This window comes from Astatotilapia calliptera, chromosome 9 (genome assembly GCF_964374335.1).
Source record: "Astatotilapia calliptera chromosome 9, fAstCal68.1, whole genome shotgun sequence".
Classification (NCBI taxonomy): domain Eukaryota; kingdom Metazoa; phylum Chordata; class Actinopteri; order Cichliformes; family Cichlidae; genus Astatotilapia; species Astatotilapia calliptera.
In genome coordinates, this window is record NC_137430.1 from 33,897,747 (window position 1) to 33,923,217 (window position 25,471).

Below are 25,471 nucleotides of genomic sequence, written 5' to 3' on the forward strand. Positions count from 1 at the left end.
ACGCTTCAGAAGATTGCCCCTGACTTGAACTTAGAAGAGGCCGTTGATATTGTCCACCGCTTAGGGAAACGAGTTGATGGCAGAAACAGAAACATCATTATTCTATTCACACAGAGGCGAATTAAAGAAGAATTGTGGAGGCGCACCAAAGACTCTTCAACCTGCAAGCAAGAAGGCATCAGCTTCGCAGAGATGTTGCCGCAGGAGGACATACAAGATCGACAGCGCCTATGGCCTCTGGTGGAGGAAGCAAGACGTGCGGGTAAACGGGCCTACTTTCGTGGTCCACATGCCTTCATTGATGGACGCAAAGTTGAGGAAAGACAGGAGAACTAAAAATGACAAAAACTGAAATAGTGGAAACTTGTTCGCGGTCTGAGGAGCTCAGCATTTAGTACTTTTTTTTTTTCTTCTTTTTCTCACGTGGTGAGTGATATTCTGTCTATAGTTCATGTTGAATGTTAACATTTGTTTTGGTTCTTTAAATGTTAGGGGTTTAAGAGAATCTGTTAAAAGAAAAGCCTTATTTTTGTACTGCAGAGGTAAAAAATCAAACTGTACTTTTCTACAACAGACTCATTCATCTGATAGTGATGTATCTTTTTGGTCAAACCAATGGGGTAGCAAAATCCTGTTTAGCCATGGCTCAACGAGGTCGGGGGGTGTAGCAATTTTATTCAATAACTTTCCTGGGGATCTTGTAATACAACGAACTGACTTGAATGGTCATTGGTTGATTGCTGTAATGAGAGTTGAAAGTTTGTTTTTCATTTTAGTCAACGTTTATGGATATAACAATGAAAGTCAGAATAAAATTATGTTAGAAGATATAACTTCAAATATTTTTGAACTTAAAGGTCGATACCCTACAGAATACATTTTAATGGGTGGTGATTGGAATATGACTCCTGATGAATGGACTGATAGATGGCCCTCAAGGACAGGTAGACCACAAAAAAATAACCTAATTATAGAATTTTTGATTAATAACAACTTGACAGATATTTGGAGAGTAAGAAATCCAGAAATTAAGAGCTTTTCCTGGTTTAAACCAAATGGAGCTTGTAAATCTAGAATAGACTATTGGCTAGGAAGTGACATCATTCTTAGCCACACTGTAAAAGTTGCAATGTCAAATGCACCTCTATCTGATCATTGCTTTATTGAACTGTGCTTAGAATCGGAAATTAGACAATCAAATAAAAGAACTTATTGGAAGTTCAATGCCAAACTTTTACAAAATGAAGACTACTGCAACATAGTCAAAAAAATTATAAAAGATATTATGGCTGATCATCTAATTGTAGGATATATCAATAAATGGGAATTCATTAAATTCAAAATTAGAGAATTTAGTATTCAATTCAGTAAAAACATAAGTCAAAAGCAAAGAGAATATGAATGTAAATTATTACAAGAAATTACTTATTGCTTTAGTAAAGATGATCTAAATACCCAAGAAAGGAGTAAACTTATGGAGTTGCAAACTAAATTAGATCAGCTCTACCTAAATAAAGCAGAAGGAGCTTTTGTGCGTTCACGGGCCAAGTGGATTGAGGAGGGGGAAAGAAATTCTTCATATTTTTTTAATTTAGAAAAGAGCAGACAGAAAAGAAATTTTATATCTTCTCTGTTAATTGATGGCATTGAATGTGACGACCCTAAAATTTTGGAGAATGAAACTTATACATTCTATTCCAATTTATACTCCTCACAGTTCTCCCAAGCAGATTGTGATGTTTTTTTTGATCAAATAGATAATCTGATCCCTAAAATTGATGAATCCTTTAAGGAATTATGTGAATCTGACTTCAGAATTGAAGAGTTAGATGCATCTGTTAAGAAAATGGCACTTAATAAATCCCCTGGTCCAGATGGGCTTACAGTTAATTTCTTCCAATTTTTTTGGGAAGACTTACGGGAAATTTTATTCAAAGCTATACTGGCCAGTATTGAAAAGGGAGAATTGATGTCTAGCATGAAACAAGGATTAATTACATTAATTCCTAAACCAAACAAAGATAAACGACAATTGGATAACTTAAGGCCCATAACTTTATTAAATACAGATTATAAAATTTTCTCTAGCTCAGTTGCAACAAGGCTCAAACAAGGGGTTTCAAGTATAATTAGTGAGACACAATCAGGGTTTCTGAAAGACAGGAACATTCATAATAATATCAGATTGGTTTTAGACTTACTGGACTACAATGATCTGATTAGTGATGACAGTTTTATTCTTTTCTTAGACTTTTATAAAGCTTTCGATTCAGTAGAACATCCTTTTATTTTAGAAACACTAACTCGATTTGGATTTGGGGATAAATTTAGGAAGATAATAGATATACTGTATAATGATATAAATAGCTCTGTGTCATTAGGCTATGGCACTGGTAAAAGGTTTGGCGTCAAAAGAGGAATTAGGCAAGGGTGTGGAAGCTCTCCGTTGTTGTTCATAATGGTTGTGGAGATGCTCGCAATTCTAATTAAAAACAGCAGCGTTGCCGGAATTGAGATTATGGACAATTCTTTAATAATTAGTCAACTTGCGGATGACACTACTCTTTTCTTAAAAAATGAACATCAGATTCCCCTGGTAAAACAAATAATCACTACATTCTCAAAAGCTTCAGGCTTAAAGTTAAATTTAAATAAATGTGAATTATTGGCATTAAAGGAGTGTAATTCACAATTACTGTACGATATAAAGGTGAAGAAGGAGGTAAAATATTTGGGCATCACAATTTCAAAAGATCACAAAGTCTTAGAAAAAGTAAATATTTTAGATAATGTTGACAAATGTAAGACAATCCTAAATAAGTGGTTACAAAGAGACATCACAATTTTTGGAAGAATATTATTAACCAAAATGGATAGTTTATCTAGATTTATATATCCAGCTTACTCTCTATCAATATCGAATAAAGTTATTAAAACAATTAATAGCTTGAATTTTAATTTTATTGGGAGGAATAAGTGCCATTATATATCTAAAGATGATTTGGTTAAACCATACATTGAAGGCGGTGGAAACGCAATTGATTTTGACATAATGAATGGTGTTTTGAAACTTAAATGGTTAAAATCCTTCCTGACTTTGAAATTACTAAGCTACCTGCTAAACTCTCTGAATTCCATAAACAGGTCCTTCTTTATTGGAAAATGTTATTTAAACATAATTTCACTCCACATAATAGCCCAATTTGGAACAATAGATATATACTGATGAACAGAAAATCTATTTTTATTCAAGATTGGTTATCAAAAGGTGTTTGGGCAATTGCCCATTTTGTAGATGAGGAAGGACATGTTCTAGGACATCAAGATTTTTGCCAAAAGTTTAATATCCAATGTTCTAAAAGTAAATTTAATCGGGTTATAAAATCCATTCCATTGTCACTTAAAAACATAGTTGTAAATGATATAATATATTCTGACATCTCCCCCAAGTTAAGGCAATTATATATAGATGGTATTCGATTTTGTGATGTTAAATGCAACAATAAGTTTCTTAGATCTTCATTAAGGAGTCTTTATTCTCCAAATTTACTTAGACGTAATTACATATTAAAAGATTTCCAAAGGGAAGAAATTGAAAAAATAAGAACTGATTATATCACCTTCCCTATCCCTCCTAAAGGGAAAGAAGTCCAATTTAAAATCTTGAATAAAATTTACCCGACAAATAGACTCCTTAGTGATAGATTCAAAATAGAAACGGGTAATTGTGTATTTTGTGAAACAGAAGAGGAGGATTTGGACCATCTATTCTTTTTGTGCAATTTTATACAAATATTTTGGTTGGATTTTCATACCTGGCTTTATTCCAGTGGGATTCAAATTACCCCATTTACCTTAAATATGATAATGTTTGGAGTGTTTTTGAAAGAAAAGAAAGCTAATTATGGTGTTAATGTGTTATTAATCTTGTGTAAGTATTTTATACATAAATGTCGCTTTTTTAAGATTAAACCAACACTGGCTCACTGGAAAAACGACCTAAACCTGTTGGTTAAATCTTTGACTTTAGTTAAAAAGAAAAAGGCTGCTTTTTTTGTTTCCTTTGTAGAAGATTTTGATTTAGTAAGTTAATAATCTGTTAATTTATGTGACCCCATCTTTATATTTTATTTTCACTATATATGAAAGTTGCTAATATGTAAGAAATGTTTATTCTCTGAATCTGTAATATATGGTGCATTTTGTTTGTATGTTTATATTACTAATAAAAAAAAACCAAAAAAAAAAAAAAACCCCTTCCCATCACTACAGGTTTACACCACCAGGCCTGGCAGTAGGACAACACAGCGACAGCACCACCTGCGCACACGCCTGCCCTCAGGTACAGTCTGACTAACAGGCCTGTAGGCTGGACATGGAAAACATTTGTTTTTGTTTTAATGAAACATAATCTTGCCTTTCTGTCCACGGAGCAGGTTTAGCTGAAACTCTGAGTCAGTTACCATGGTAACAGACCAGGTGACTGACAGGAGTCACTCTTGGTTAATGACGTCAGAGTAGTCAAAGGTCAGAGGAAGAAGTTAGCACCACAGATCAGCGTGTCAGCTACAGGTGTGTGACGTCAGACCTGATGGAGGGTTTAGATAACCCCACAGGAAGGTCACACCTAACGCCACGTGCACGCCCCTGTTTGTGCCGCACCCCCCCCCCACACACACACACACACACAGAGTCCCCAGCTGTCAGGCGAGCAGCTGCCATGCTGACCCGTAAAAAGCCCTCTGAGCGTGGAAGTTCCGCGCTGCGTGGGCCGGTATGCTGCTGTCCCACAGTGGGGCTCGTGGACCAGCTTGTGGTCCATTCATGAACGTGGATTTAAAGGCTCACGTGCGTTATGAGAGGTTAGAGGAGCACCGCGAACTCACCTCCTGTCACTCCAGCGCCGGATGCTGTGAAGGCGTCGGGAGCGCGCCTGCGTGATCACTGCGAGTTCAGGTCAGAGTAAATTAAACTTCCTGTGAGCGCGAGGCTCTTTGTGACACTCACAGCTTAGAGTGTCACGTGGGGTCACACCGATAAAGCGGAAGCGGAAAACAATCCGCCGGCGTCTCGTATTTCTGCGCAGGCGCTCCTCGGTCAGCCTCGTGCCCGGGTCCTTCAGCTCAGAGCGTCGCAGAAGGATCTGCCCAGTCGCAGACAGCATGGCGGCGGCTGCACGATCGCAGGTGATGTCTCTGTACAGGACGATGCTCCGAGAGAGCGCGAAGTTCCCGTCATACAACTACAGGTGAGACGATTCTGCGTGCGCGCCCCCGCTGGTAGCCGCGGGAGACGCTCGCGCCTGTGTTTACGTTGGGTGTGCTGACGGGTTAGGGGTCACGTGACTGCGGGGCTCAGGCTGCAGGTTCGGGGCGTGAGTACGCAGGCGCTCAGGTGTTTCATCCTCAGGGGGTGAGCGTGTGAACCTAACGGTCGTTTAATACCTGTACGTGTTGCACTGTGAGTGTCTGCTGGAGGTGATGGAGGCGGAGGTGATGGAGGCAGGTACACGCAGGTGTGTCTTGTTGCAAAGTTGAACTTAATGGGTTCAGGTGACCAGGAGACCTGATGTAGACACGTCAGAGATGCTGACACTGAGCCACATCCCTCCTCATCCTCCTCCTTCACCAGGAGAGCTTTGAAAGCTTTGGTAAAGAAGTTTGTCTCGGAGCGTCTGGACCGGCTCTGGTCTCGTTGGTGACAGGATTAGTTCTGATATCTGGAACCAACTGCGTCCTGAAGATGATGCGACAGGAGGTCACATGACAGAGAGGCAGGGCGGTGATGTCACTGAGGCTGGGATTTCACAGGAAGTGACTAAATTGCCTCAAAGTAAACTTTATTGTCATCTCTCTATATAGAGTACAGACGACAAGGCTACATCTGAAGTTTGTCACACTTCCTCCTGCTGCACTGTAGCTCCGCCTCCATTCAGTTTCACTGCAGGCAGAAGTAACGGGGACCTTGAACTCACCGTGAACTTTAGTTCTAAAAGTCAGGTTTTCTAACAGCTGCAGACAGGAGGTGATCCAAGGATCTTTTCCATCCTTGGCTCCTTTCATCAAGGACGCTCCCTCGTTTCCTCTGCTGTAGGAAGTCATGAAGGAAGCACCTTTGTTTGGAGCCGTGGGTCAGCGCCATTATTTTAGCCTTCATATGGAGTGGCAGCCCAAAAGTCCTGCGTGTTTTTGTGTGTTTGAGGATGATTTTTATTTGTCAGCCCGACATCCATCGATCTGTCTGTCTGTCTGTGTCTCTGTGTCTCTGTCTGTGTCTCTGTGTCTCTGTCTGTCTGTCTGTGTCTCTGGCTGTCTGTCTGTGTCTCTGTCTGTCTGTCTGTGTCTCTGGCTGTCTGTCTATAGTTTAACCTGCTGAAGCGCGCTGGCTGTTTTCTGGACACGATGACATGACTTCAGGTATCTAACAGCGTTGGGTATGAGAGCAGGCAGCTGGTCGGGCTCCATGCAGCTGCTTAGTGCTACGTTTGTTGCTGTGACTTTGTTTGGATGGGTGGCATCATCATCATCATCATCATCATCAGGGCTCAAACTCTGTTCTTTATTTGGAAAAACAGAAGATGACAAACGGGTCACAGAGGCTCTGAGCTGCTCATTAAGTAACAATCACTGTGAAGTAAAACTGAAAACTAATGAGAAACAAGTGTAATCAGAGTAATCAGACTCCACCGGAGGCTCCGCTAAGCTTCACTGCACCTCACATCGTTGCGTTTTTAGAGCCTTTTCTGCGATTCGTATAAAATTTGAAAATTTTGAAAAGCTGTGAAATTTTCTCTTATATTAAAAACTTTGCAGCATATATATTTTAAAAGCAGTCTTTTGACCCACTTTCAGCCTGAACATGAAAACAAACCTTGACAGTTTTTCATGTTCATCTTAAACTTGGCCTCAGAATTAAAAACGTGCTGGATGTGGTCGATGGACCCTTTTAAGAACGTGTAAGTCAGAAGTGATGGAGCAGAAGCTCCACGCTGGGCTCAGATGGAGCGATGAGTCTGCCGACCTCCACCTGATGGAGGATCAAAGCAGCAGAGAGCTTCCTTCCTCCTGCTGCGTTCACACCAAACAGGAAGTTCCTCCTCTGACAGTCGAGCAGGCGCAGTGAGCGGGTGGAGGAGAACTATCAGGCTGGTCAGGCCTCGGTCGAGGTGACCTGTGAGGCTGAACAGGTGAAGGTGGAGTCCACACCCGGCTCCGCCTTCAGCAGAGACCCGTTCGTTCCTCCTCCCCGTGCTACATGATTAAATCGGGAGGAGTTGGAGTCTGACTCTGCCTTTCTGAGGTGAGTCTGGGACGCCGTCTGCAGCTGTGACAGCACTCGGCGCTCCGCACGGACATCAGAGAGTCGCCGCTCCCCGCTCGCCTCCGCGCGGAGCGCCGCTGTGTTGAATTATTGAACGGCCAGATGAGAGGTGGCCTCCTCCTGCTGCCTCTCCAAATAAAATATATTCATCCCGCCTGCCCAGAGGCAGACAGCTGGCTCGGCCCGCCGCCTCAGGTGTGTGTGTGTGTGTGTGTGTGTGTGTGTGTGTGTGTGTGTGTGTGTGTGTGTGTCAAACTTCGGTTAGTTCATTACCACATCAATAACGCTGGTGTCTTTCTGCGGGTGGAGTTCAGCTCCTTCAGCTGCAGTCCTGCTGAGAGGACGTGGTCCTCTGTGACTACATGTACCAGCATGCTCTGCTCCTGAAACCACGTTACTGTGACACCAGCTGCTACAGAAATGAAACTAAATCAGGAAGCTCGAGTTTGAAGAAATGCATGAAACAGGAGAGTCTGTCCTCCTGGGTTAGACGGCCCTCAGGTGGGCACCCACCAGTGTGAGCACCCACCTGTGTGGGCACCCACCTGTGTGGGCACCCACCTGTGTGGGCGTGCAGCTGAAAGCCTGGTTTACCTGTGAGTGCATGAAACCGGGTTTTTTTTATCTGGGAGGTTAAAGCCTTTGTGGGGCACCAAACCTTTTCATATGGAGGAAATAAACTCTTTAAAGGTCTCAGGCTGAAGCCAGACTCCACCCAGCTCCACCCAGACCCCGCCGTGTTTATTCTGCTGGTTTTAGTCAGTGTGTCTTTGGACAGTCCAAACCACGATGATGCATTACTGCCTACTCGTACTTTGCAAACACCCTGTTCAGCACAGCTGTCTTACCTTGGCGTACCTGTTGCTCCAGGCCCACCAATGATCTTCCTCACAGAGACACGCCCTCGGTGCTGGATGGTCAGGTCTCCTTACTGGGCAGGAAATGGGAAACCTGAATGTTCATTACATCATCAGCGATACCTGAGCTAACTTCCTGAGCCGGGACTGATAATCTGATCCATGGACCAGATCAGGGCATCTTTAGTTACTTTCTGAGTAATTTATTACATGTAACCATTGGCTACTGAGAAGAGTAATCAGAGTACTTTCCCCCAGAGTAAACTCCCTGTAGCTGTTAGCTTTGCTTTTTAAGGTTTTCTTCTCTCAGTTTAGTTTTTATTAGTTTCAGTGTTCATTTTAGTCTGATTCTATCGTCATTATTGAGGGCATGTGTCAGGAGTGTCGGAGTAACCACGTCCATCAAAGCCTCGTCAGGACGTTTCAAAAGTCTTTTTACCAAACTCTCAGATAATGAAACCAACAGTGTTAGTTCACTCTAAGAGCCTGTGTTCTGCTCTGAGGTTTCCTCCTGTGAAAAGGGAGTTTTTCCTCCCCACTGTCTCCACCCTGTGCTCACAGGCCTGAGTGAGTCTCTCTGGACTGTTGCAGAGTCTACCGCATGAATATGAGGCGACTGTAGTTGTGATTTGGCGCTGTATCAACAATATTACAGTTCAATTCAATTTTATTTATATAGCGCCAAATCACAACAAAAGTCGCCTCAAGGCGCTTCATACATACAGAGAAAAACCCAACAATCATATGACCCCCTATGAACAAGCACTTTGGCGACAGTGGGAAGGAAAAACTCCCTTTGAACAGGAAGAAACCTCCAGCAGAACCAGGCTCAGGGAGGGGCGGGGCCGTCTGCTGTGATTGGTTGGGGTGAGAGCATCCTGCATGTTTAAACGTGTGCTTTTGGTTAAGCTTTGCAGGCTGTGTGAGGGCGGCTGCAGCTGAGCTCTGGTTTACTTGTGTTTTGATCGCAGGCTCGTTTTCTGCTGTTTCTGTGTCAGAATCATTTTCACATAGTTGTTTTCTAACGTTAAGAGCAGCCTCGGGGTGAGAGCGGCGCAGCAGGGGCCTCGGGTTTACCAGCCAGTCTGCTGCCAGTCACAAAGTGGAGCCATTACGATCTTCCAGGAAAAAGTGCATGAAAACAAATGAAAAGAAGCGAGAGCGGGAGAGCGGCGTTTAATCCTCCTAAGCCTCAGCTTGTGCTGGAGCCGTGTACCTGCGCGCTCGCCGGGTTGTTGTGGAATGACCTGAATATGCCAGACGTTGCTGCAGGCTGTGTTTTGTTGTTTCGCTGTCTTCCTTCCTGGGAGGAGAGGTGGGAGACTTTGGCTGAATTTGGAGGGCTTTGCCAGAGAGGGGGAGGAGCTGGATAAACAGGCGTCGGATGAAACATTCATGATTCTCTGCAGGAAAATTAGATCATTGCTGCAGCTGAAAGGTCGGAGCGAGGCCGGCGCATAAAGTCAAAGGCCAATACATTAGGAACAGGTTGGAGAAGAGGGTTAAAACAGCGTTCCTGTGATGACGGGACGGGGTGACACCCGGCTGACGGCTGTGGAGCTCATGAACATTTTACTGCAGTGCACCCGGAGACCAGCAGGGGGCCCCGCTTTGCTTTGTTTTCTAATTATGTAAAAATGTAAATTTCTCCCTGTTTTTATTTCTCGGGGAATTCAGGACCTCTGCAGGTCCTTGAGCAGCCTTAAAACAAATCTTTGAATATTGTTAGAATTTCATTATGATTCCCAGAGCTGGGAATAACGAACAGTCTTTAACCACAGAGCGACACAGCCAGCATCTCTGACCGCTCTCCCGTTTAAGCTCTGTCCTGTCTCCTGGTTCCTCGCCGCATCTCCTCGCTTGGATTTCCGTTTCCGGGAAGCGGATGAAGGAGCAGGGAGGCCAGTGTGGCGAGGGTCCAGGCCCCGAGCGGCGTGCTCGCGTGATTTCTCTCAATGTACAACATGCACGTTAACACTCTCATCCTTAGACTCAGTGACAAGCTCACACGCTGTGTAGTCGATGGACACGCCCACTCTGGTGACCTCGAGCTGCCGCCATCTTGGCCTGGAGCGAGGCCTGGTTGGCGGACAGCTCGTGCGTCGTTGCTCCAGGATGAAGGTTGACAAGAGATCACAGTGAAATATGAAGGACTGAGTCAAAGGCGGAGACTCTATTGTGTTCTATTATGAATAGAGACGATAAATAAGTGAGTGACGAGCGTGATGGTGGCAGCTTTAGCGGTGCTGTAGGCAGACGCTGCACGGACACCTTCCTGGCCGCACGTTGCAGTAAGGTGGACGTTACACAGGGATCACAGAGGCAGCGGGCTGAGGAGGCGGTGCCGTGATGGGAGCTGGTGACGTCATCGCGGGGAGGAGGAGTTTATACGGGTCGTAGTTGATACAGGAGGAGGTGTAGCGGATGCATCACTGTCTCCTCCTGTTTGACCCAATAATAAAAGTCCGGTTTTATTCTGTGACCTCAGTAAGTCCTGATGTTTATGGAGTCTGAGGTCACAGAGCGAGCGCGGCTGCAGTCGCCCCCTGCAGGCCGTTAGAAATGGTGCAGGTTGAAGGAGCTCTGCAGTGTTAAAACCCTGCAGGCGGGATCCTGGCTGCCAGTAAAGCTCAGCTTTCAGCGCGGGGCAGCCGGCAGCCCGCTCTGTTTTATTTGTTTGTTAATTATGTAAAAACATTTCTACATGTTTTTATTTAGAAAGTGGATTCAGGGTCCTTGAATAACAAGTGCTTGTTACTGTGCGTCAGGATGGAACGACTCTCCTGCTGTGGCGCTGCAGCCTTGTGCTGCTTCTCCGACATGTGACGATCCGCTGAAGTCTCTCTCAGCCAATCTCACAAACTTGGCTGACATCCTGCGGTGTGCGCTCACCTGTTCCAGCTCACACACTGAAAATCCCTGCAGGGCCCACAGCCACAGGTGAGGCCCACAGACAAGGAGGGAGGGAGGGAGGGAGGGAGGTGAGGAGGAGGCAGAAGTAGGTCATCCTCTCTGCACCGGAGCAACAAAACACCAAAAACAAACTGATCCAGAGTTTGTGTCTCAGAGTCTTTCACTTTGTCCTCATCAGTATTTCCCCCCCTCTCCTCCCCCTCACTCCTCTCTCTCTCCCTCCCTCCCCCTCTCTCCCCTCTCTCCTCTCTGTCTTCTTCTTCTCTCCCTCTCTCCTCCCTCTCCCTCCACTCTCTCCCTCTCTCCCCCCCTCTCTCCTCTCTCCCTCTCCCTCCACTCCCACTCCCTCCTCCTCTCTCTCTCCTCTCCCTCCACTCTCTCCCCCTCCCCCTCTCTCCCCTCTCTCCTCTCTCTTTCCTCTCCCTCCACTCTCTCCCTCTCTCCCCCTCCCCCCCTCTCTCCTCTCTCCCTCTCCCTCCCCCTCCCCCTCTCTCCCCTCTCTCCTCTCTCTCTCCTCTCCCTCCACTCTCTCCCTCTCTCCCCCTCCCCCTCTCTCCCCTCTCTCCCCTCTGTCTTCTTCTCCTCTCCCTCTCTCTTTCCTCCCTCTCTCCTCTCCTCCCTCCCTCTCTCTCTCCTCTCCCTCCCTCTCTCCCCTCTCTCCTCTCTCTCTCCTCTCCTCTCCCTCCCTCTCCCTCCACTCTCTCCTCTCTCTCTCCTCTCCCTCCACTCTCTCCCTCTCTCCCCCTCCCCCTCTCTCCCCTCTCTCCCCTCTGTCTTCTTCTCCTCTCCCTCTCTCTCTCTTTCCTCCCTCTCTCTCTCTTTCCTCCCTCTCTCCTCCCTCCCTCTCTCTCTCCTCTCCCTCCCTCTCTCCCCTCTCTCCCCTCTCTCCTCTCCCTCCCCCTCTCTCCCCTCTCTCCCCTCTGTCTTCTTCTCCTCTCCCTCTTTTAAAAATAGCTCTCCCCCTGACTTCGTCAGCCGTGTGCTGACAGCAGATAACAAACCTTCTGATGATGAAGTAATCGTGGACATCTCCTGCTTTTCACTCCTCCAGCCTTTCCCGCCCTCCTCTGTCCTTCCTCATCTCCTTCCCTCGCCTCCTCAGCTCCTCTCAGTTATTCTGCTTCCTTGCTTCCTTCCTTCTCGTCTCCTGGAGATCACACGACTGAATTCCCTCTGAAGTGACGACTCGCCCGAGTGCAGAGTTAGCTCGTTCACACAGGAAGCTTTCAAACACGAGTCTCCCTCGGTGCAGAGTCGCAGATCAATTATTCATGGAGTACGGTATCAGTGATTGTCAGTATTGATTCATAATCGACTGATAAACTCAGATAACCTGATGCGTTAACAAAGTTAGACTTTAATTCTGCTGATCGGTGTGTTAGTGAGTGTGTGAAGCAACTAAATGGTTGTTTTTGATATAAAAAGTGCTCCACCCAAGCCTCGTCTCTGCAGAGCTTCCTGGGTCTGCGACGGGTCTGCTCCCAGCTAAAGAACGCTTCGTCTGGGAGGCGTCACGGGGTCAGAAACCTCCGAGCCCCTCCCTCTGTGAGCCCGCCACACTCACGGGGTCCTGCAGGACTGGACGGGGTCGACACTGGCTGCTGCAGGAGGAGAATCTAACAACATGTATTAAAAGACTGAATGCTGTGCGTCAGTAAACATCAGCCGGCCGGTGCGAGGACCTCAGCGGTGTTTCCTACGTGCTGATGGATGCACGGCTACAGCGTTGGCTGCAGCGAGTGTTTCCATGCTGATGATTGGGTGCTCATTGCTTTCAGTTTAGTTTTTGAAGCCACAACAGGCACGTTTAGGTTTCTGAGCATGCTCAGTAGATCCTTTGACTTGCTGGGCAGCTTATCGGCTCTATCCCGGGAACATCACAGGATTGAAACTGTAGCTTTGGATAAAGGATGTCTGGAAAACGTTTGCTTAGCCTGCATGAGGCTGACTGTGGATAAACAGAGCACAGACCTGGACCGGATCCGTCCCGTCGACTGTCTGCTGCTCTGCTCTAACCTGTCAAAGCGTGAGAACCAGCCACAGTCTGAAGCTGCCCAGCGTCAAAGCTTTTAAAGGACACTGGGAGCTGCAGTCGTTGTAGTCCACAGGTGTTTGAGCCTAGTAGCTGTTACCTGATCACACGATGGCTTGGTTATAAATACCTTTTATAATTAGGTTACACTCGGTGTCTGTGTGAAAGATCCAAAGTGAAGTTTGACTTTGAGACTTCGGCCTTCGGTCCATCATCCTGTGCCACTTCCTGTCCAGAGGAGATATTGAGCTGCCTGGCGGGCGTTTCCAACACTTTCTAATCTCTTTGTTGCTCTTTTATTTATTTATTTTCCTCTCGTCTGTCTTTTTGTTTTGCTCATTAGCGCAGCGCTCATTACACCGGGTCCATTACAGCTGAGGGTTTGTATGAATCAGGGTGATGGAGAGCCTCGAGACCTCGTCTCCGGCCCTGCTGAGCCTGAAAGGGGAGGCCGGACGTTTGAATGACAAACTCTGAGAAACTTGGGAAGATGTTTGTCCTTCCCAAACCCATCATCCTTCATTTTCTCGTTTATACTCAGTTATACTTCCCTGTCATTGGTTTCTCTCTCGATTCATCGTTCTTTCTTTGTCGTAGTCTGTTCACTCTTCCTTCTCTGTATTCTTTAGCTTGGTTGTGTTTTTCTGTTCTGCTTGTCCTTCTGCTTGTAGGGCTACTTTAAAAAACTGCATTTGCTTTGGCCGATATTTGCAATCTCAGTTATTTACCAGGTTAACTCTTTACCCCTCGAAGGCCTGTGAGGGAAACCCTTGAAGCTCTTTTCTGAACGGAGTGGTTTGTTGCATGTTTCGGGCCTGCTCATCGGGCAGAATGAGTCTGCATCGGACGCTGGTGACGGTCTCTGCCTACAGCTGACCTCGGAAACCTGAGAACTGGTCGTCAGAACTTGTCAGTCGTGCAGGGAGCTCGTCAGATCAACACGTTAAACCGTCCTCATGCAATTATTCAACTGCTCATTTGTTTTTGTAAATGACTTTTGTTTAAGAGTTTTAAACCTTCCAGGATGAACTGGAACTATCAGCAGAACCACGAAACGGTTGCTTTGGATTTATTTCCCAAACGTCTCTGATATCAAGACTGCGAGGTTCTACGTTTGTGCAATACCGCTTTAAACCACACGATGGTGCAGAGAGTTTAACCGAGAGCACTTTCCTGCTGCGGTGCGGATAAAGACACGGGGTTAGCTCGTAACGTCATCACACTTCCATTTATGCTCGCCGTTACGGCGCAGGTAGCCGAGTGATAGGTGTCGCCACTCAGGCCTGAAGATTAGACGGCGGTCGACTCGCACAGTCACCAGAGAACCGGAGCTGGCAGCTTCAGCTGCTCGTCTACACCTGCTGAGAAACGGGCAGCTGCGACCTCTGACCTCAGAGCGCTGTCACAGGTGAGCCGCTGACAGACCTTTGATTGGTTCAGGTGGATCTCGAAGGCTTTGGTGTTTGGAGCTGTTGTGCACGCTGCAGGGCGAGGTGTTTGTGATTTACAGCACGGACAAACTTCACGTTGAAAAAATGAGAAAATCATCCTGATTGTTTAATGTCCAGAATCCTTGAAGCTCGGACGATGATGATGAAGATGATTGAGACCAGGCTGGGTGATTGTCTTCATCTCCTCCCGCCCTTTTCCTTTCCTCTTTGCTTTCATCCTACACTAAAACATTTCTCCTGATTTTTCTTCCCGACTTCCTTAATTGCTCATTTCCTTCTCCAGCGTCTCCGTCATCCTTTTCCTGTGTTTATGCTTCATTTCCTGTGTTTATTCCTTTTTCCTTCATCCTTCCTTTCTGTCTTAGTTTTTGTCTTCTTCCACTACAGCTTCGTTTCCTCCATCCTTTCTGTTTCACTGTCAAACCAATCTCGAGTCGTTTTCCTCGCCGCTCCCTGTCACGTCCTTGTAATGAGCGCCGTATTTAACCGCGGCATGTAAATCTGATCCATCACACTTTTATTGGTTCTGTCTTAAATCCTAAATGAGCTCGAGACACAAAGACAGACAGAGAAGACGAATGCTTTGCTGTAACTTCCCAAGGTCGGCGTTGTACTTTCTCCACATCGGAGGAGCTGCCAGCTGTAACGAGGCTCCGAGACCATCGACACAGAGCGCTGGAAATTAAACCAATAATCATTTTCACTGCCGCGGCTCCTGCCAGAAAATTCCCCGGTGTTTGTAATTTGTCTGTTTGCATTTGCTTCTCGGTGTGTACTTATTATCTGCAGCCACCACACTCCGTGGTCCTGGTGGCTGCAGATGCAGCAGAAAGCCGAGGGAAGCATTGGGGTGCGGCGCTGCTCGGGTTTGAGGTTAGCGAGGTCCCGAGCTGGCAGATTTCTAACACCTACGCTGCCAGCTGCTGCCGTGGCTGCTCAGAGTGTGGAGGAGACAGAAGCTGTTTCACTCTGTAAAAATAAAATCTGAGAGCGGATATGTCGAGCTCGCTCCCTGGTGTGTCGGGCAGGTGATGCAGAACGGCAAACAGGCTCACACACTTTGGCCTTTCACATATAAAACGTCGCAGCGTTTCCCACACGCTGACTTTACCTGGTGGGGCTGGTTTCAGAGTTATTCTTACTCCTTCGTGTGTCCAGGAGAATCGTGCACCAAAGTTAAGTTACTGCTAACCAGTAGCTGATCGCAGCGAGTCGGATCTGGTGTCTCCAGCCGTCTGTGTCCACGGCGGACGATGATCGAGGAAAAAGTCTACCGACAAACCCGGCTCGACTGTCTTAGACTGGAGATGGAGGACCACGCCACCCAGAACCTGCCAGACGTGGAGAACTGGTCATCAGGGACAACCATCATGTAGGCCAGGATGGGGGAGGTGGAGTTTGTCCACAGGACTCAGTTTAATTAAGAAAACATGGTTTCACCTGACGTAAACACTTCTGTGGGAAAGGATGTCGTCACTTTCACATGGCTGCGTTTGTGTGAAATATTGTTGACGTGGGGTCTGAAACACGACCCAACCTTTGGTCAGCAAATTCCAACGAAAGGTTGCACAAACAGAAATCTGATGCCTCTAATCCAGTCCTCCTTCAAAGTGTTCAGCTTGTGTTGCTTTAGAGAAATATTTATTCAGTTCAACTCCAAAGAAACCTACACAGTGGAGGCCAAAACGCGTAGTTAAAGGAGTTCGTGCCAGTGATGAAGACGGAGGAGGGGACCACGTCCAAAATCCAAATCTTTGCTTAAAAACAAGCGGAAGCAGGCAAAAAGGCAAACTCTGTAAAACTGTCAGTGACAAGGTAAGATGAACCGGATCAGGGAAAGCCCGAGGAGCCTGACAGGTGAGCTCGGAGTGTGTGTGGTAATTGGCAGACAGGGAGCAGGTGTGGAATAAAACAGTGAGACTAATGAGGGCAGCACAGACGGTCTGAGGGGGAAACAACAAAGGAAGGAAGTGAAAGCAACACAAGAACCAATGATTAGAAAACAGGAAATAACTCTGTGCAGTGACCGAAAGAATGAAATCACTGATGCAAGCGGCTGATGGGCCTCTGTGATGGACTCGGAGCCACAGCTCCTCCACGTCCAGAGGGGACGGGGGAGGTGGTGAGGGCATCCGGTTAGGATCCTATCAGGAGGCCGCGAGGCAGAGCCAGAACTGGACGGCGATGCTCGAACCAAAACGTCACAGCAGTCCAAACTCTGAGAGACGTCCGTACCTCTGGCTCAGCTTTTTCTACATTCAGTGAAATGACGGCGGTTTTTCAAAGTCGGGTTCGAACACGTCGTTTGTGTGTGATTGTCGTCGATGCAGTGATACAAACTTGAGTTTGTTGGTAGAAGCCCGTCTGCCTCTCAGCACATCTGAATAAACGGTGATGAAGTTTAAAGTCTTTGAACAAAAGTATCTAAAAAACATCAATAAATACACAAAGACGATGAAGACGATGAAGGCTGGTGCACACACGTAATCAGAGCTGTCAGAGCGACACACACACAGTCGTCTGCGGTCTCTCACGCTGACGTCTCCTCTCAGCGAGCATCGGTTTATCGATCGCGGCGCTCTCTGGACGTTCTGCAGCTCTCGTGTTTTCTTGTGAGAATCTGCAGGAAATCAAATCAGCGCAGGTCAGGGAAGCGTGGCGTGGAGTCCCGCCGCCCTCCGGCTGCAAACACAGCCTGCAGCCTTTACAGCCGACAGTCCGCCGAGTGCATCGGGCTGTCTGGCCCGAGAAACGAGGGGCTGTCAGGTCGATGTCACTGCAAACAGAGATTTAAGTACCTCAGTTTCACTTCTGATAAACTCCGTGTTTGTTCAAATGCTTCTTGTAGAAAAGGTGTCATCGTGGAAATCAAACTTCCACCCCCGCTCTCGTTAACGCCGCGCCGTTTTGACGTTTTGAGACCCCTGAGATGTGAGAGCGCTCCCAGAGTAACCGGCCCTAAAGCTGGATTTTATGGCCGAATGCTAGAAAATAACGATGTTGTTCGACCACAGAGGGAAGCAAATCTGTTTATGGCTGCTGCAAACAGCCACACTCGAAGGTGGAGTGGGAAGCTCGCCATAAAAGCAAAGGGAGGCAGAGGGAGCCATGACAGGGAATAAAGCAGAGGAAGGATTTATGTAGGAAATGAAAAAGATCGGGAAGTTTCAGCAGAAATTCCTCCTGAAGAGCTTCTGTCCCCACTGAGAAGCTTTTCTGATGATGTTCATCCTCACAGCCAAACATGGACGCCACACCAGCGTGCAGCCGCGCGCTCTGAAATAAACGTGTTCAAAACGTGAGCTGACGTCTGATTTATTTTCCATTTCCAGAGTTTCAAAAGAGGAGCTTTGATTTGGACACCTTTTATTTTGAAAAATTCCTCGTATTTACTCGTACCACTTCCTGCTGTGCAGCACGACTCGTGTCGATACGATCGGCTCCGGCTGTGTCCGAGCTGGAACGCCGTATTCCCGGGATGATGCTTCACTAAGACAGGACGCGGTGGTCCGGTGGATGTGAAGGGACTCCACATCACTTTGTGACGGGAGGTTGCATGTCATCAGTATCCTACGCTCTCATTGGTCACTTCAGCCACTCCTGAAGTTTAGAAAACTCGGACGTCTCTGTTAGTCACTTTCTTCGTGGTGCTTCCTGAAGAGACCAAAGCTGGATGGACTGCACGTCCTCCAGATGTTTGGTAGGACACCATCCAATCCAACATCTGGACGCTGGGTGGTTTTGGGGTCATTTTGAGAGCAGAGCTGATGGAGGCTTTATTACTTCATGATACACTGTAGCACTGACCCTGGAGACGAGGTGTCCCGCCTGGTTGCTGAGAGGGTCGTGGGCTCAGGCCTGTGGAGGGACGATCTGTGTCTCCACAGCTGTCCTGTTGGGTGGTCAGGACTCTGGACCTGCTGGTCTCTGATGTTGAGGTTCTTCTGTTTTGCTGGTTTTCCGCTCTGTTGTTGCTGTTTGCTCTCAGCGCGCTGCCTGCAGCTTTGTCATGTGCACTAATTTGTCTTTTTTATTTGTTTGTTTGTCGTCGCTCGTCTGCAGGTCCCTCCTGTGCTGTTGTTCAGGTTTCAGAAAGTCCTCTGAGGCTTTCACCGTCTCAGCTGCACAAACGTTTCTGTTTACTGCTCAGTGCCACTGTCGTTTCCTGCAGACGCGATGAATGAAACTAAGCTCTGTGTGTGTGTGTGTGTTACAGAAACTATGCACTACGGCGTGTCCGTGATGCCTTCAAGGCCAACAGAAATGTAGAGGATCCAAAGGCTGTGGAGAGACTGATGGAGGAGGGATGGCAGACTCTGGCACTGATACAGAGACAGGTGTGACACACACACACACACACACACACACACACACACACACACACACACACACACACACACACACACAGGTTTGTACTGCTGTTGTTGTGAGGACCTGCCTGTGATCGTGCCCTCCACACTGACACTAAAACACCGGGTGAAAGGAAAAGTTAAGAGGAAGTGAGATCATCGAGCAGTTTCCCTCTCAGTGTTTGTTCAGCTCTGAGGATGAACCGAGCTGGGGGATCATTTTTGTTCCAGCAGTTAAAGTTATAACAGCAGTGGAAGAGTTTGTAACTCAATATAATAAAAACTGCCTGGAAAAAATTTAACTGAAATCAAAATAAATACAGTGAGAAAAATAATTAGAATAGAATAGAATTCAACTTTATTGTCATTGCACATGCACAGGTACAGGGCAACGAAATGCAGTTTGCATCCATCCAGAAGTGCTTAGTGATATAGATATATTACAATATATATTAGCAATAATATAGATATGTGAGTATATTACAGAAATGGGTCTAATTGCTTCTCCCCAAGACAAGAACTAACAGACTTAAAAACTCCTTTGTCCCACACGCCATCAGACTGTTTAACTCCTCTCTGGAGGGGAGAGGGAGGGGAGACAGGAGGACAAAGGAGGGGGGAACAACTAAGCTGTAGTGCCTCTTCACCTCACTGTACAATACCTTGTGCAATACTTTTTGTAAATAGTCAACAGTGCAATAGACTCAATACTTGAAATGTGCAATTCACTTGTATTTTTATTTTTTATTCCTATTTATTCTATTTATCCCCTTTGTATATTTTATTTATATTTGTCTCTGTATTTATATATGTGTGTGTGTGTGTGTGTGTGTGTGTGTGTGTGTGTGTGTGTGTGTGTGTGTGTGTGTGTGTGTGTGTGTGTGTATATATAATATTCTGTAACTTCGGTCGTTGCTGTGCTTTTTTTGGAAGTCGAATTTCCCAGAGGAACCCACCCGAGGGATTAATAAAGTTCTATCTTATCTTATCTTAGATCCACAGGTCAAAATATGAAGTAACAGTGAAATGAAGAGCAGAGGCAGGATCAGAGGATGCTGATCTGCAGCAGCTGTTTGTTACATGATGATGTTTTTCTTCTTCCTCTCTGAAGCTTTAGAGCTGTGAGCAGGTGCTGACATGAACCCAGTGTGAGGCAGGTTATCCTCAATGTCATCATGAAGTTGATGCATTCATGGAATAACGAGCCGAACGCGTTAATATTGATCAGTGATCAGCTCCACCCTGAGCCCTGCACCATCACTCTCACACTCTCAGGTTAACCAGGTTAACTAGAATGCAGATGAACACCTGCTTACCGACTCACCACCTGTCCCCCACACACACACACACACACACACACACACACACACAGACACACACACACATTACCTTGGCAGGTCAGGACTAATCACCTCACTGTTGGTCACTTTGTTCCTTTAATGCATCAGCAGCCTCTCAGCCAATCCCCATGGATGACCGAGCGTCTCCCAGTCTGCCTCTCTCTCACACACACACACACACACACACACACACACACACACACACACACACACACACACACACACACACACACACACAGCTTGTTCAGGTATCTTAGTGAGGACCTTCATTGACACAATGCTTTCCCTGACCCTAACCATAACCTAATTGTAACCCTGACACTAAAACCACATTTTGAGCCTCAAACATTCCTTCAAACTTGTGGGGACCGTGAGTGTGTCCTCACAAGGGACTGTTGGTTCTCACTAGTAGAATGCAGATTTCGGTCCTCACAAAGATAGCTAGACAGGAACACACACACACACACGTGTTCACACATTCTGAAGACGGGGACGTGTTGTTGCTGCTCTCGCTCATCGTCAGCAGTTGGTTAAACAAGTTGTTCGTACCTGTGATTTTTAGCTGCTACCTGAGGCTAACTGGCGCTGACAGGTGGAGCACCTCCCTCTAAGTATTACCGCTAACAGGCGTGCTAACAGCCGTGCTAACAGCCGTGCTAACAGCCGTGCTAACAGCCGTGCTAACAGCCGTGCTAACAGCGAGTATCTGGATGTAGAATTTACAGTAAAAAACACAACACCAGGGCTGAAGTGTGTTTGAAGGCCAGCAGGGGGCGATAGACTTCCAGCCCTGCAGATGTTTATGGGTGAAGTTTGGCTCTGACGTCTGTAAAAGGTCCTGATGGGTTTGTGGGTGAGTCGATAGACCGGTTTCACCGTCACATCTTCCCCGCCCCATCACATCCAGTTTGTGTTGCCAAGATGGCGCTGAGGAATCGCACGTCGCTGTCACGGTAGAAGTCAGATGGTCAGAAGTACTGAGCCACCGCCATGCTGCGCCTGCAGGAGCTGCTCAGCTGCTGGTTTGTGTGCTGATGTTGGTGCCAGAGGGGGTTTGATTCACTGTGTGGCCCCGCCCCTTACCTTACGCGGTGGTTGAGTCGCTGTGGTTTTCTTATTATTATGGTTAGTTTGTGAGTTAGGCTAACATTTAGTCGCAGAGGAACGTGCTTCATGGTTAAAACATCTTAAATAGGAACATTTGTAGGGTCACATGACCTTCAGTCTTCTTGTTTAGTGTGAATCAGAAACTTTCCAGCAAACGTCACTAAACTGAGTGAGCAGAAACGCAGAGAAAGTTCTTTGCTGGCTTTTCTTGCCGTTCTGCTTCTTTCTCAGGTCATTTTCACGGCTTGATGTCCACTCCAGAGCATCTCTTTATTTCCTCGCTGACTCGTCTGCTTGGTTGTTATCGAGTTAGACCGCTCTGCAGCCAGGCTCTGTGCTGACTGCACGCTTTGTTTGCTGCTCGGATCCTTCACGCCTGCTGCAAATCAGAAATGATGAATTACAAAGGCTGCACGCTGACGTGTCGCAGCGCCGTGAGGCCGCAGCCTCGTTCGCGTGCTCCGTGTGGCGCCCGTCACGTATGTTACCCTGTCGTGTATTTACCGCTCACATGTCAGCCGGCCACGGTGTTCACTCCTCACATTTGATTGAGGACCCGCTCACCACCACCTCTCCCAGGCGAGGCATTCCAGGGCAGAAGCTGAAGACATTACTTCCTGTTTCGCTTTGGATCGACTCAGTGACGTCTGCTTAGACTGCTGCCTCTTTGACCCAAACTTCCAGATGGATGGATGCAGGGATGGAGGGATGGATGGATGAACAGGTGATGTAAGGTTGGATGGTTGTAGTGCAACCAGCTCCTGGAGTAAAGCTGTGAGGTGGAGTCATGGAGGTAAAATGAGCCGACGACACGTTCGAGGTTGCAGGAAAGAAGCTGAGCTGTGACAGAAGCTTGTAGAGCTCCATCTACCCGCCTCCACGTGGAGCTCGCTCTGCACACGGAGTAAGACCTCCACCTTTGTTCACCCACAGTTATTAACCGTGTCGATGTGTTTCACGCTTCAGAGTGAACTTTATTTACTTGAGTGGTGAAGGCTTGGAGGTCTGAGCACCTGAACAGGTAGAACTGAGGCCCGTTAGACACGTCACAACTTCCAAAAATGTACATTTATGGTTTTCTGGAGGTTCACACCAACGCCCGTCTCTCTCTGTGTAGTGTTTCATCCTCTGTGAGATTAAAGGCTGCAGCCAGTTTTCACACATCCACAAACGCCGGCGTCAGCACAGCGTTCTGCAGGAAACGGCGACAGCTTTGACATACAGCGTACGCATCAGCGCGCTCCGATTGGCTGGGCGGACCCGGAGCGCAGAGTGTTTTATGTTCCCATTTCACTACAGCGTGTGTGTGTGCGTGTGCGTGTGCGTGTGTCCTCTGCATCCGCCCACACTGACTCACAGATTAAGTGCATCAGAGCAGGAATGCTCCTGTTGCAGTACTTCAGGCTTCTGGAAGAATCCATCCCGGCTCCTGGTGGAGGAGCCTGTGTGCTTCATCCAGGCTGGCCCCTCCCCTGTGCACACATCCGTACAGTGTGTTATATAAGAGGCGGAGCGGGTGGGGGCACAAACATCTTGCCTCGGCTGACAATGAATAATAAGCTGAGTCCCTTTAAAGCATCGCGCCTCGTGTTCATTATTCATTCTCTGATAGTCAGACCGAAGGAGAAAACAACAGGTAAATGCAAACAGTCAAATACCTTTCATAACAACCCCGGGCTACATGTGCTCCCACCCCTCATTACCATACCCAGCGTGCAACAGGAAGCAGTAACCCCGTCACATGCCCGTGGCAGGTTTAAAAGTCGCCCAGCTGGTAGCGTGCCGTCAGTGCTCAAACACCTGCAGCCAGGTGTGTCCCTGAGAGGCTTCCTCTGCTCGAGGGTGGAGGTAGAGCTGGAGCCCCTCATGTGAAATATTCCAACAACAACGGGCGACGTTAGCGTGGCTTTGGCCAGCGAATGAAGAACGCTGCAGACTGAAGTGTGACTGGTTTAGAGGGCCATCCACACAACCAGAGCATGAAACCTGTGGAAGAGGCTTTATTTCCTGTCAGGTTTGGGCACCGCCCCCCGGCTCTCAGGGTCAGGTTTGACACTAAAGCTGTTAGTTGTGGTGAAAATGTGCCGTACTGGCCTCACTGAGGCTGCGACCCGGAGCCCCTCCTGCAGTTTGAACAAACAACACTGCCTCGCAGCTCGGGGACGAGCTGAAGCTCCACCTTCTGCTCACGGGGATGAGTTTAGACGTGAATGTTGCAGTTTGAGCATCGCCCTGTAACGGGTCAGAGCGAGGTGTCGCTCTGGCTCCGCCTCTCCTCTCCTGCTGACCCGGTGACCTCGCTCCTCCTTCGTTACGTGCCGCTCACTGAAGCAGCTCAGTGAGGTTGAAGCGAGCGGCTCTGCAGCCGGGCTTCGAGCCGCGCTCGTCCCTCATCGCCACTCCGCTCGCTGTCTGTTTATTTTTTGTTGTTTGTGTTTATATTCATGTGTGGGCGTACAGTGTGGATTCATCTGCCGCATGTGGGCGTACTTCTGTGACTCTGCAGCGCTGATTGTGTGCATACGCTCAAAAACTGGAGTTTGTTCTTAATTGTCTTTGTGTGCGTGTGTGTGTGTGTGCATGCCTGTGTGTGTGTTTGGGCCTTTGTAAGTTAGTTAGGGAGTAAAGATGATGGATTGCAGCTGCAGAGCCGCCTCTGTCTGTGCAGAGAAACTAAAGCAGTGTTGAATGCGAGTGCAGCAGCTGAATGCAAGCATTCAGGAGGTGAGGGGTGCTTAGCATGAACAGGGCCTTCATGTGACCTCAGCATTTTCTACTGTAACCAACAGAGAGTGAACATTTCAGGCATCACACTTCCTTTGCGTTGTGATTGGCTGGACGTCGTCACAGTAACACTGCAGCTGGTTGGAGCTCATGTTGCTACAAACGGTCGATCAGAGGCTCGGCTCTGAGTCGGGCCCCACAGACACAAACATGTTTACAGCTCTGCAGGTAAATCGTCTGAATCGTATTAAGGCCTAAAGTTTGCATTATTAGGGGCGTGGCCTCTGTGACTGACAGGTGCATGGGTACACAGGTGGCTGTAGCTGCTAGCTTCACCTGAACTGTTGGAGCCTTTTGGAGCTTTTTTAAATGACATCATGTGACCAATAATATGGCTGCTGTGAGGTTACTATAGAAACAGATCGTTCAGGAAGTCTTGGTGACTGTAAATGGAAGATGGCGCCGTCCCAAATATTTGAAGGTTTGTCTTCATGCTCGCTCAGAAATACTTTTCTAGTTATTTTACTTTGAGTTTACTTTCTTCGTTTTGGCTCCATCGAAGAAATCAGTTTGTCTCCTGGAGCAGGAAGGCGACAGGTGAAGGTTCTTGAGTATTTATACATCCTGATGGACGTCCACCATGGTTTCAGGCGACACCAGTGATTCTGTTGTATGTTAATGTTAAACTGAAATCAGCCGATGTGAGGCTCGTGTGACGGGTTTGCTGCTCTGCAGTCACCAGAACAGCGTCTGAAACGCCACCACACACCAGGCGGATTCAGGAGAGGAAGCAGTGAGGCCAAACACACACGTCACAGCTAGTAACACGATTCAGTCACACTGACGGGTGTGTCATAGATGGATGCAGCGCCATCTTTGATGTGTGTGATTTACACACAGTTATAGAAATATGGAAGTAGTAATTCTCTGCTTGTAGGACTTGTTAATGTTGTGGCCTCACTCTGTCATCGTGTGTGTGTGAGAGAGTGTGTGTGTGTGTGTGTGTGTGTGTGTGTGTGTGTGTGTGTGTGTGTGTGTGTGTGTGTGTGTGTGTGTGTGTGTGTGTGTGTGTGAGCGGCGGCCTCAGAAGAGCCATTTCGCAACGATTGCTGCTGCTTAATGTCACCGCAGTGTCATGCCGCCTTCGGCCATTTTGGCTCAATTGAGATTAAATGCCACAGCGAGCGGTGAGTTATACCTGCCAGGTCTTGGTGGGGGTGTTGTGGTGGGGGGGGGGGGGCTTCCGGGGGCCCATTACGGCTCTTGGGGGTCGGACAGAATCTCAATGAGCCCGTTCTCGCCGTTTAACAAACACGCGGAGGACTTATCTCAGCGTTTGATGGACGTGGGGGTTCAGTCGCCTCTCCGGTCTGCTCGT

The 25,471-nt window shown here is 47.5% G+C and overlaps 2 protein-coding genes across 2 annotated transcripts in view; one reads left to right on the forward strand and one right to left on the reverse strand.

Annotated features, from left to right (window-relative positions):
* fars2 (phenylalanyl-tRNA synthetase 2, mitochondrial) overlaps positions 1 to 5,029 on the reverse strand; it is a 138,167-nt gene extending 133,138 nt beyond the window's left edge. The window contains exon 1 of the mRNA XM_026180529.2: positions 4,887 to 5,029. The gene's annotated coding sequence lies outside the window, so the exon portion shown is untranslated. The remainder of the gene's footprint in view (positions 1 to 4,886) is intronic.
* lyrm4b (LYR motif containing 4) overlaps positions 4,915 to 25,471 on the forward strand; it is a 42,678-nt gene continuing 22,121 nt past the window's right edge. Inside the window, exons 1-2 of the mRNA XM_026180571.2 lie at positions 4,915 to 5,248; positions 18,790 to 18,910. Of these exons, the coding sequence (XP_026036356.1) occupies positions 5,163 to 5,248; positions 18,790 to 18,910 (207 nt within the window). The 5' untranslated portion in view covers positions 4,915 to 5,162. The remainder of the gene's footprint in view (positions 5,249 to 18,789; positions 18,911 to 25,471) is intronic.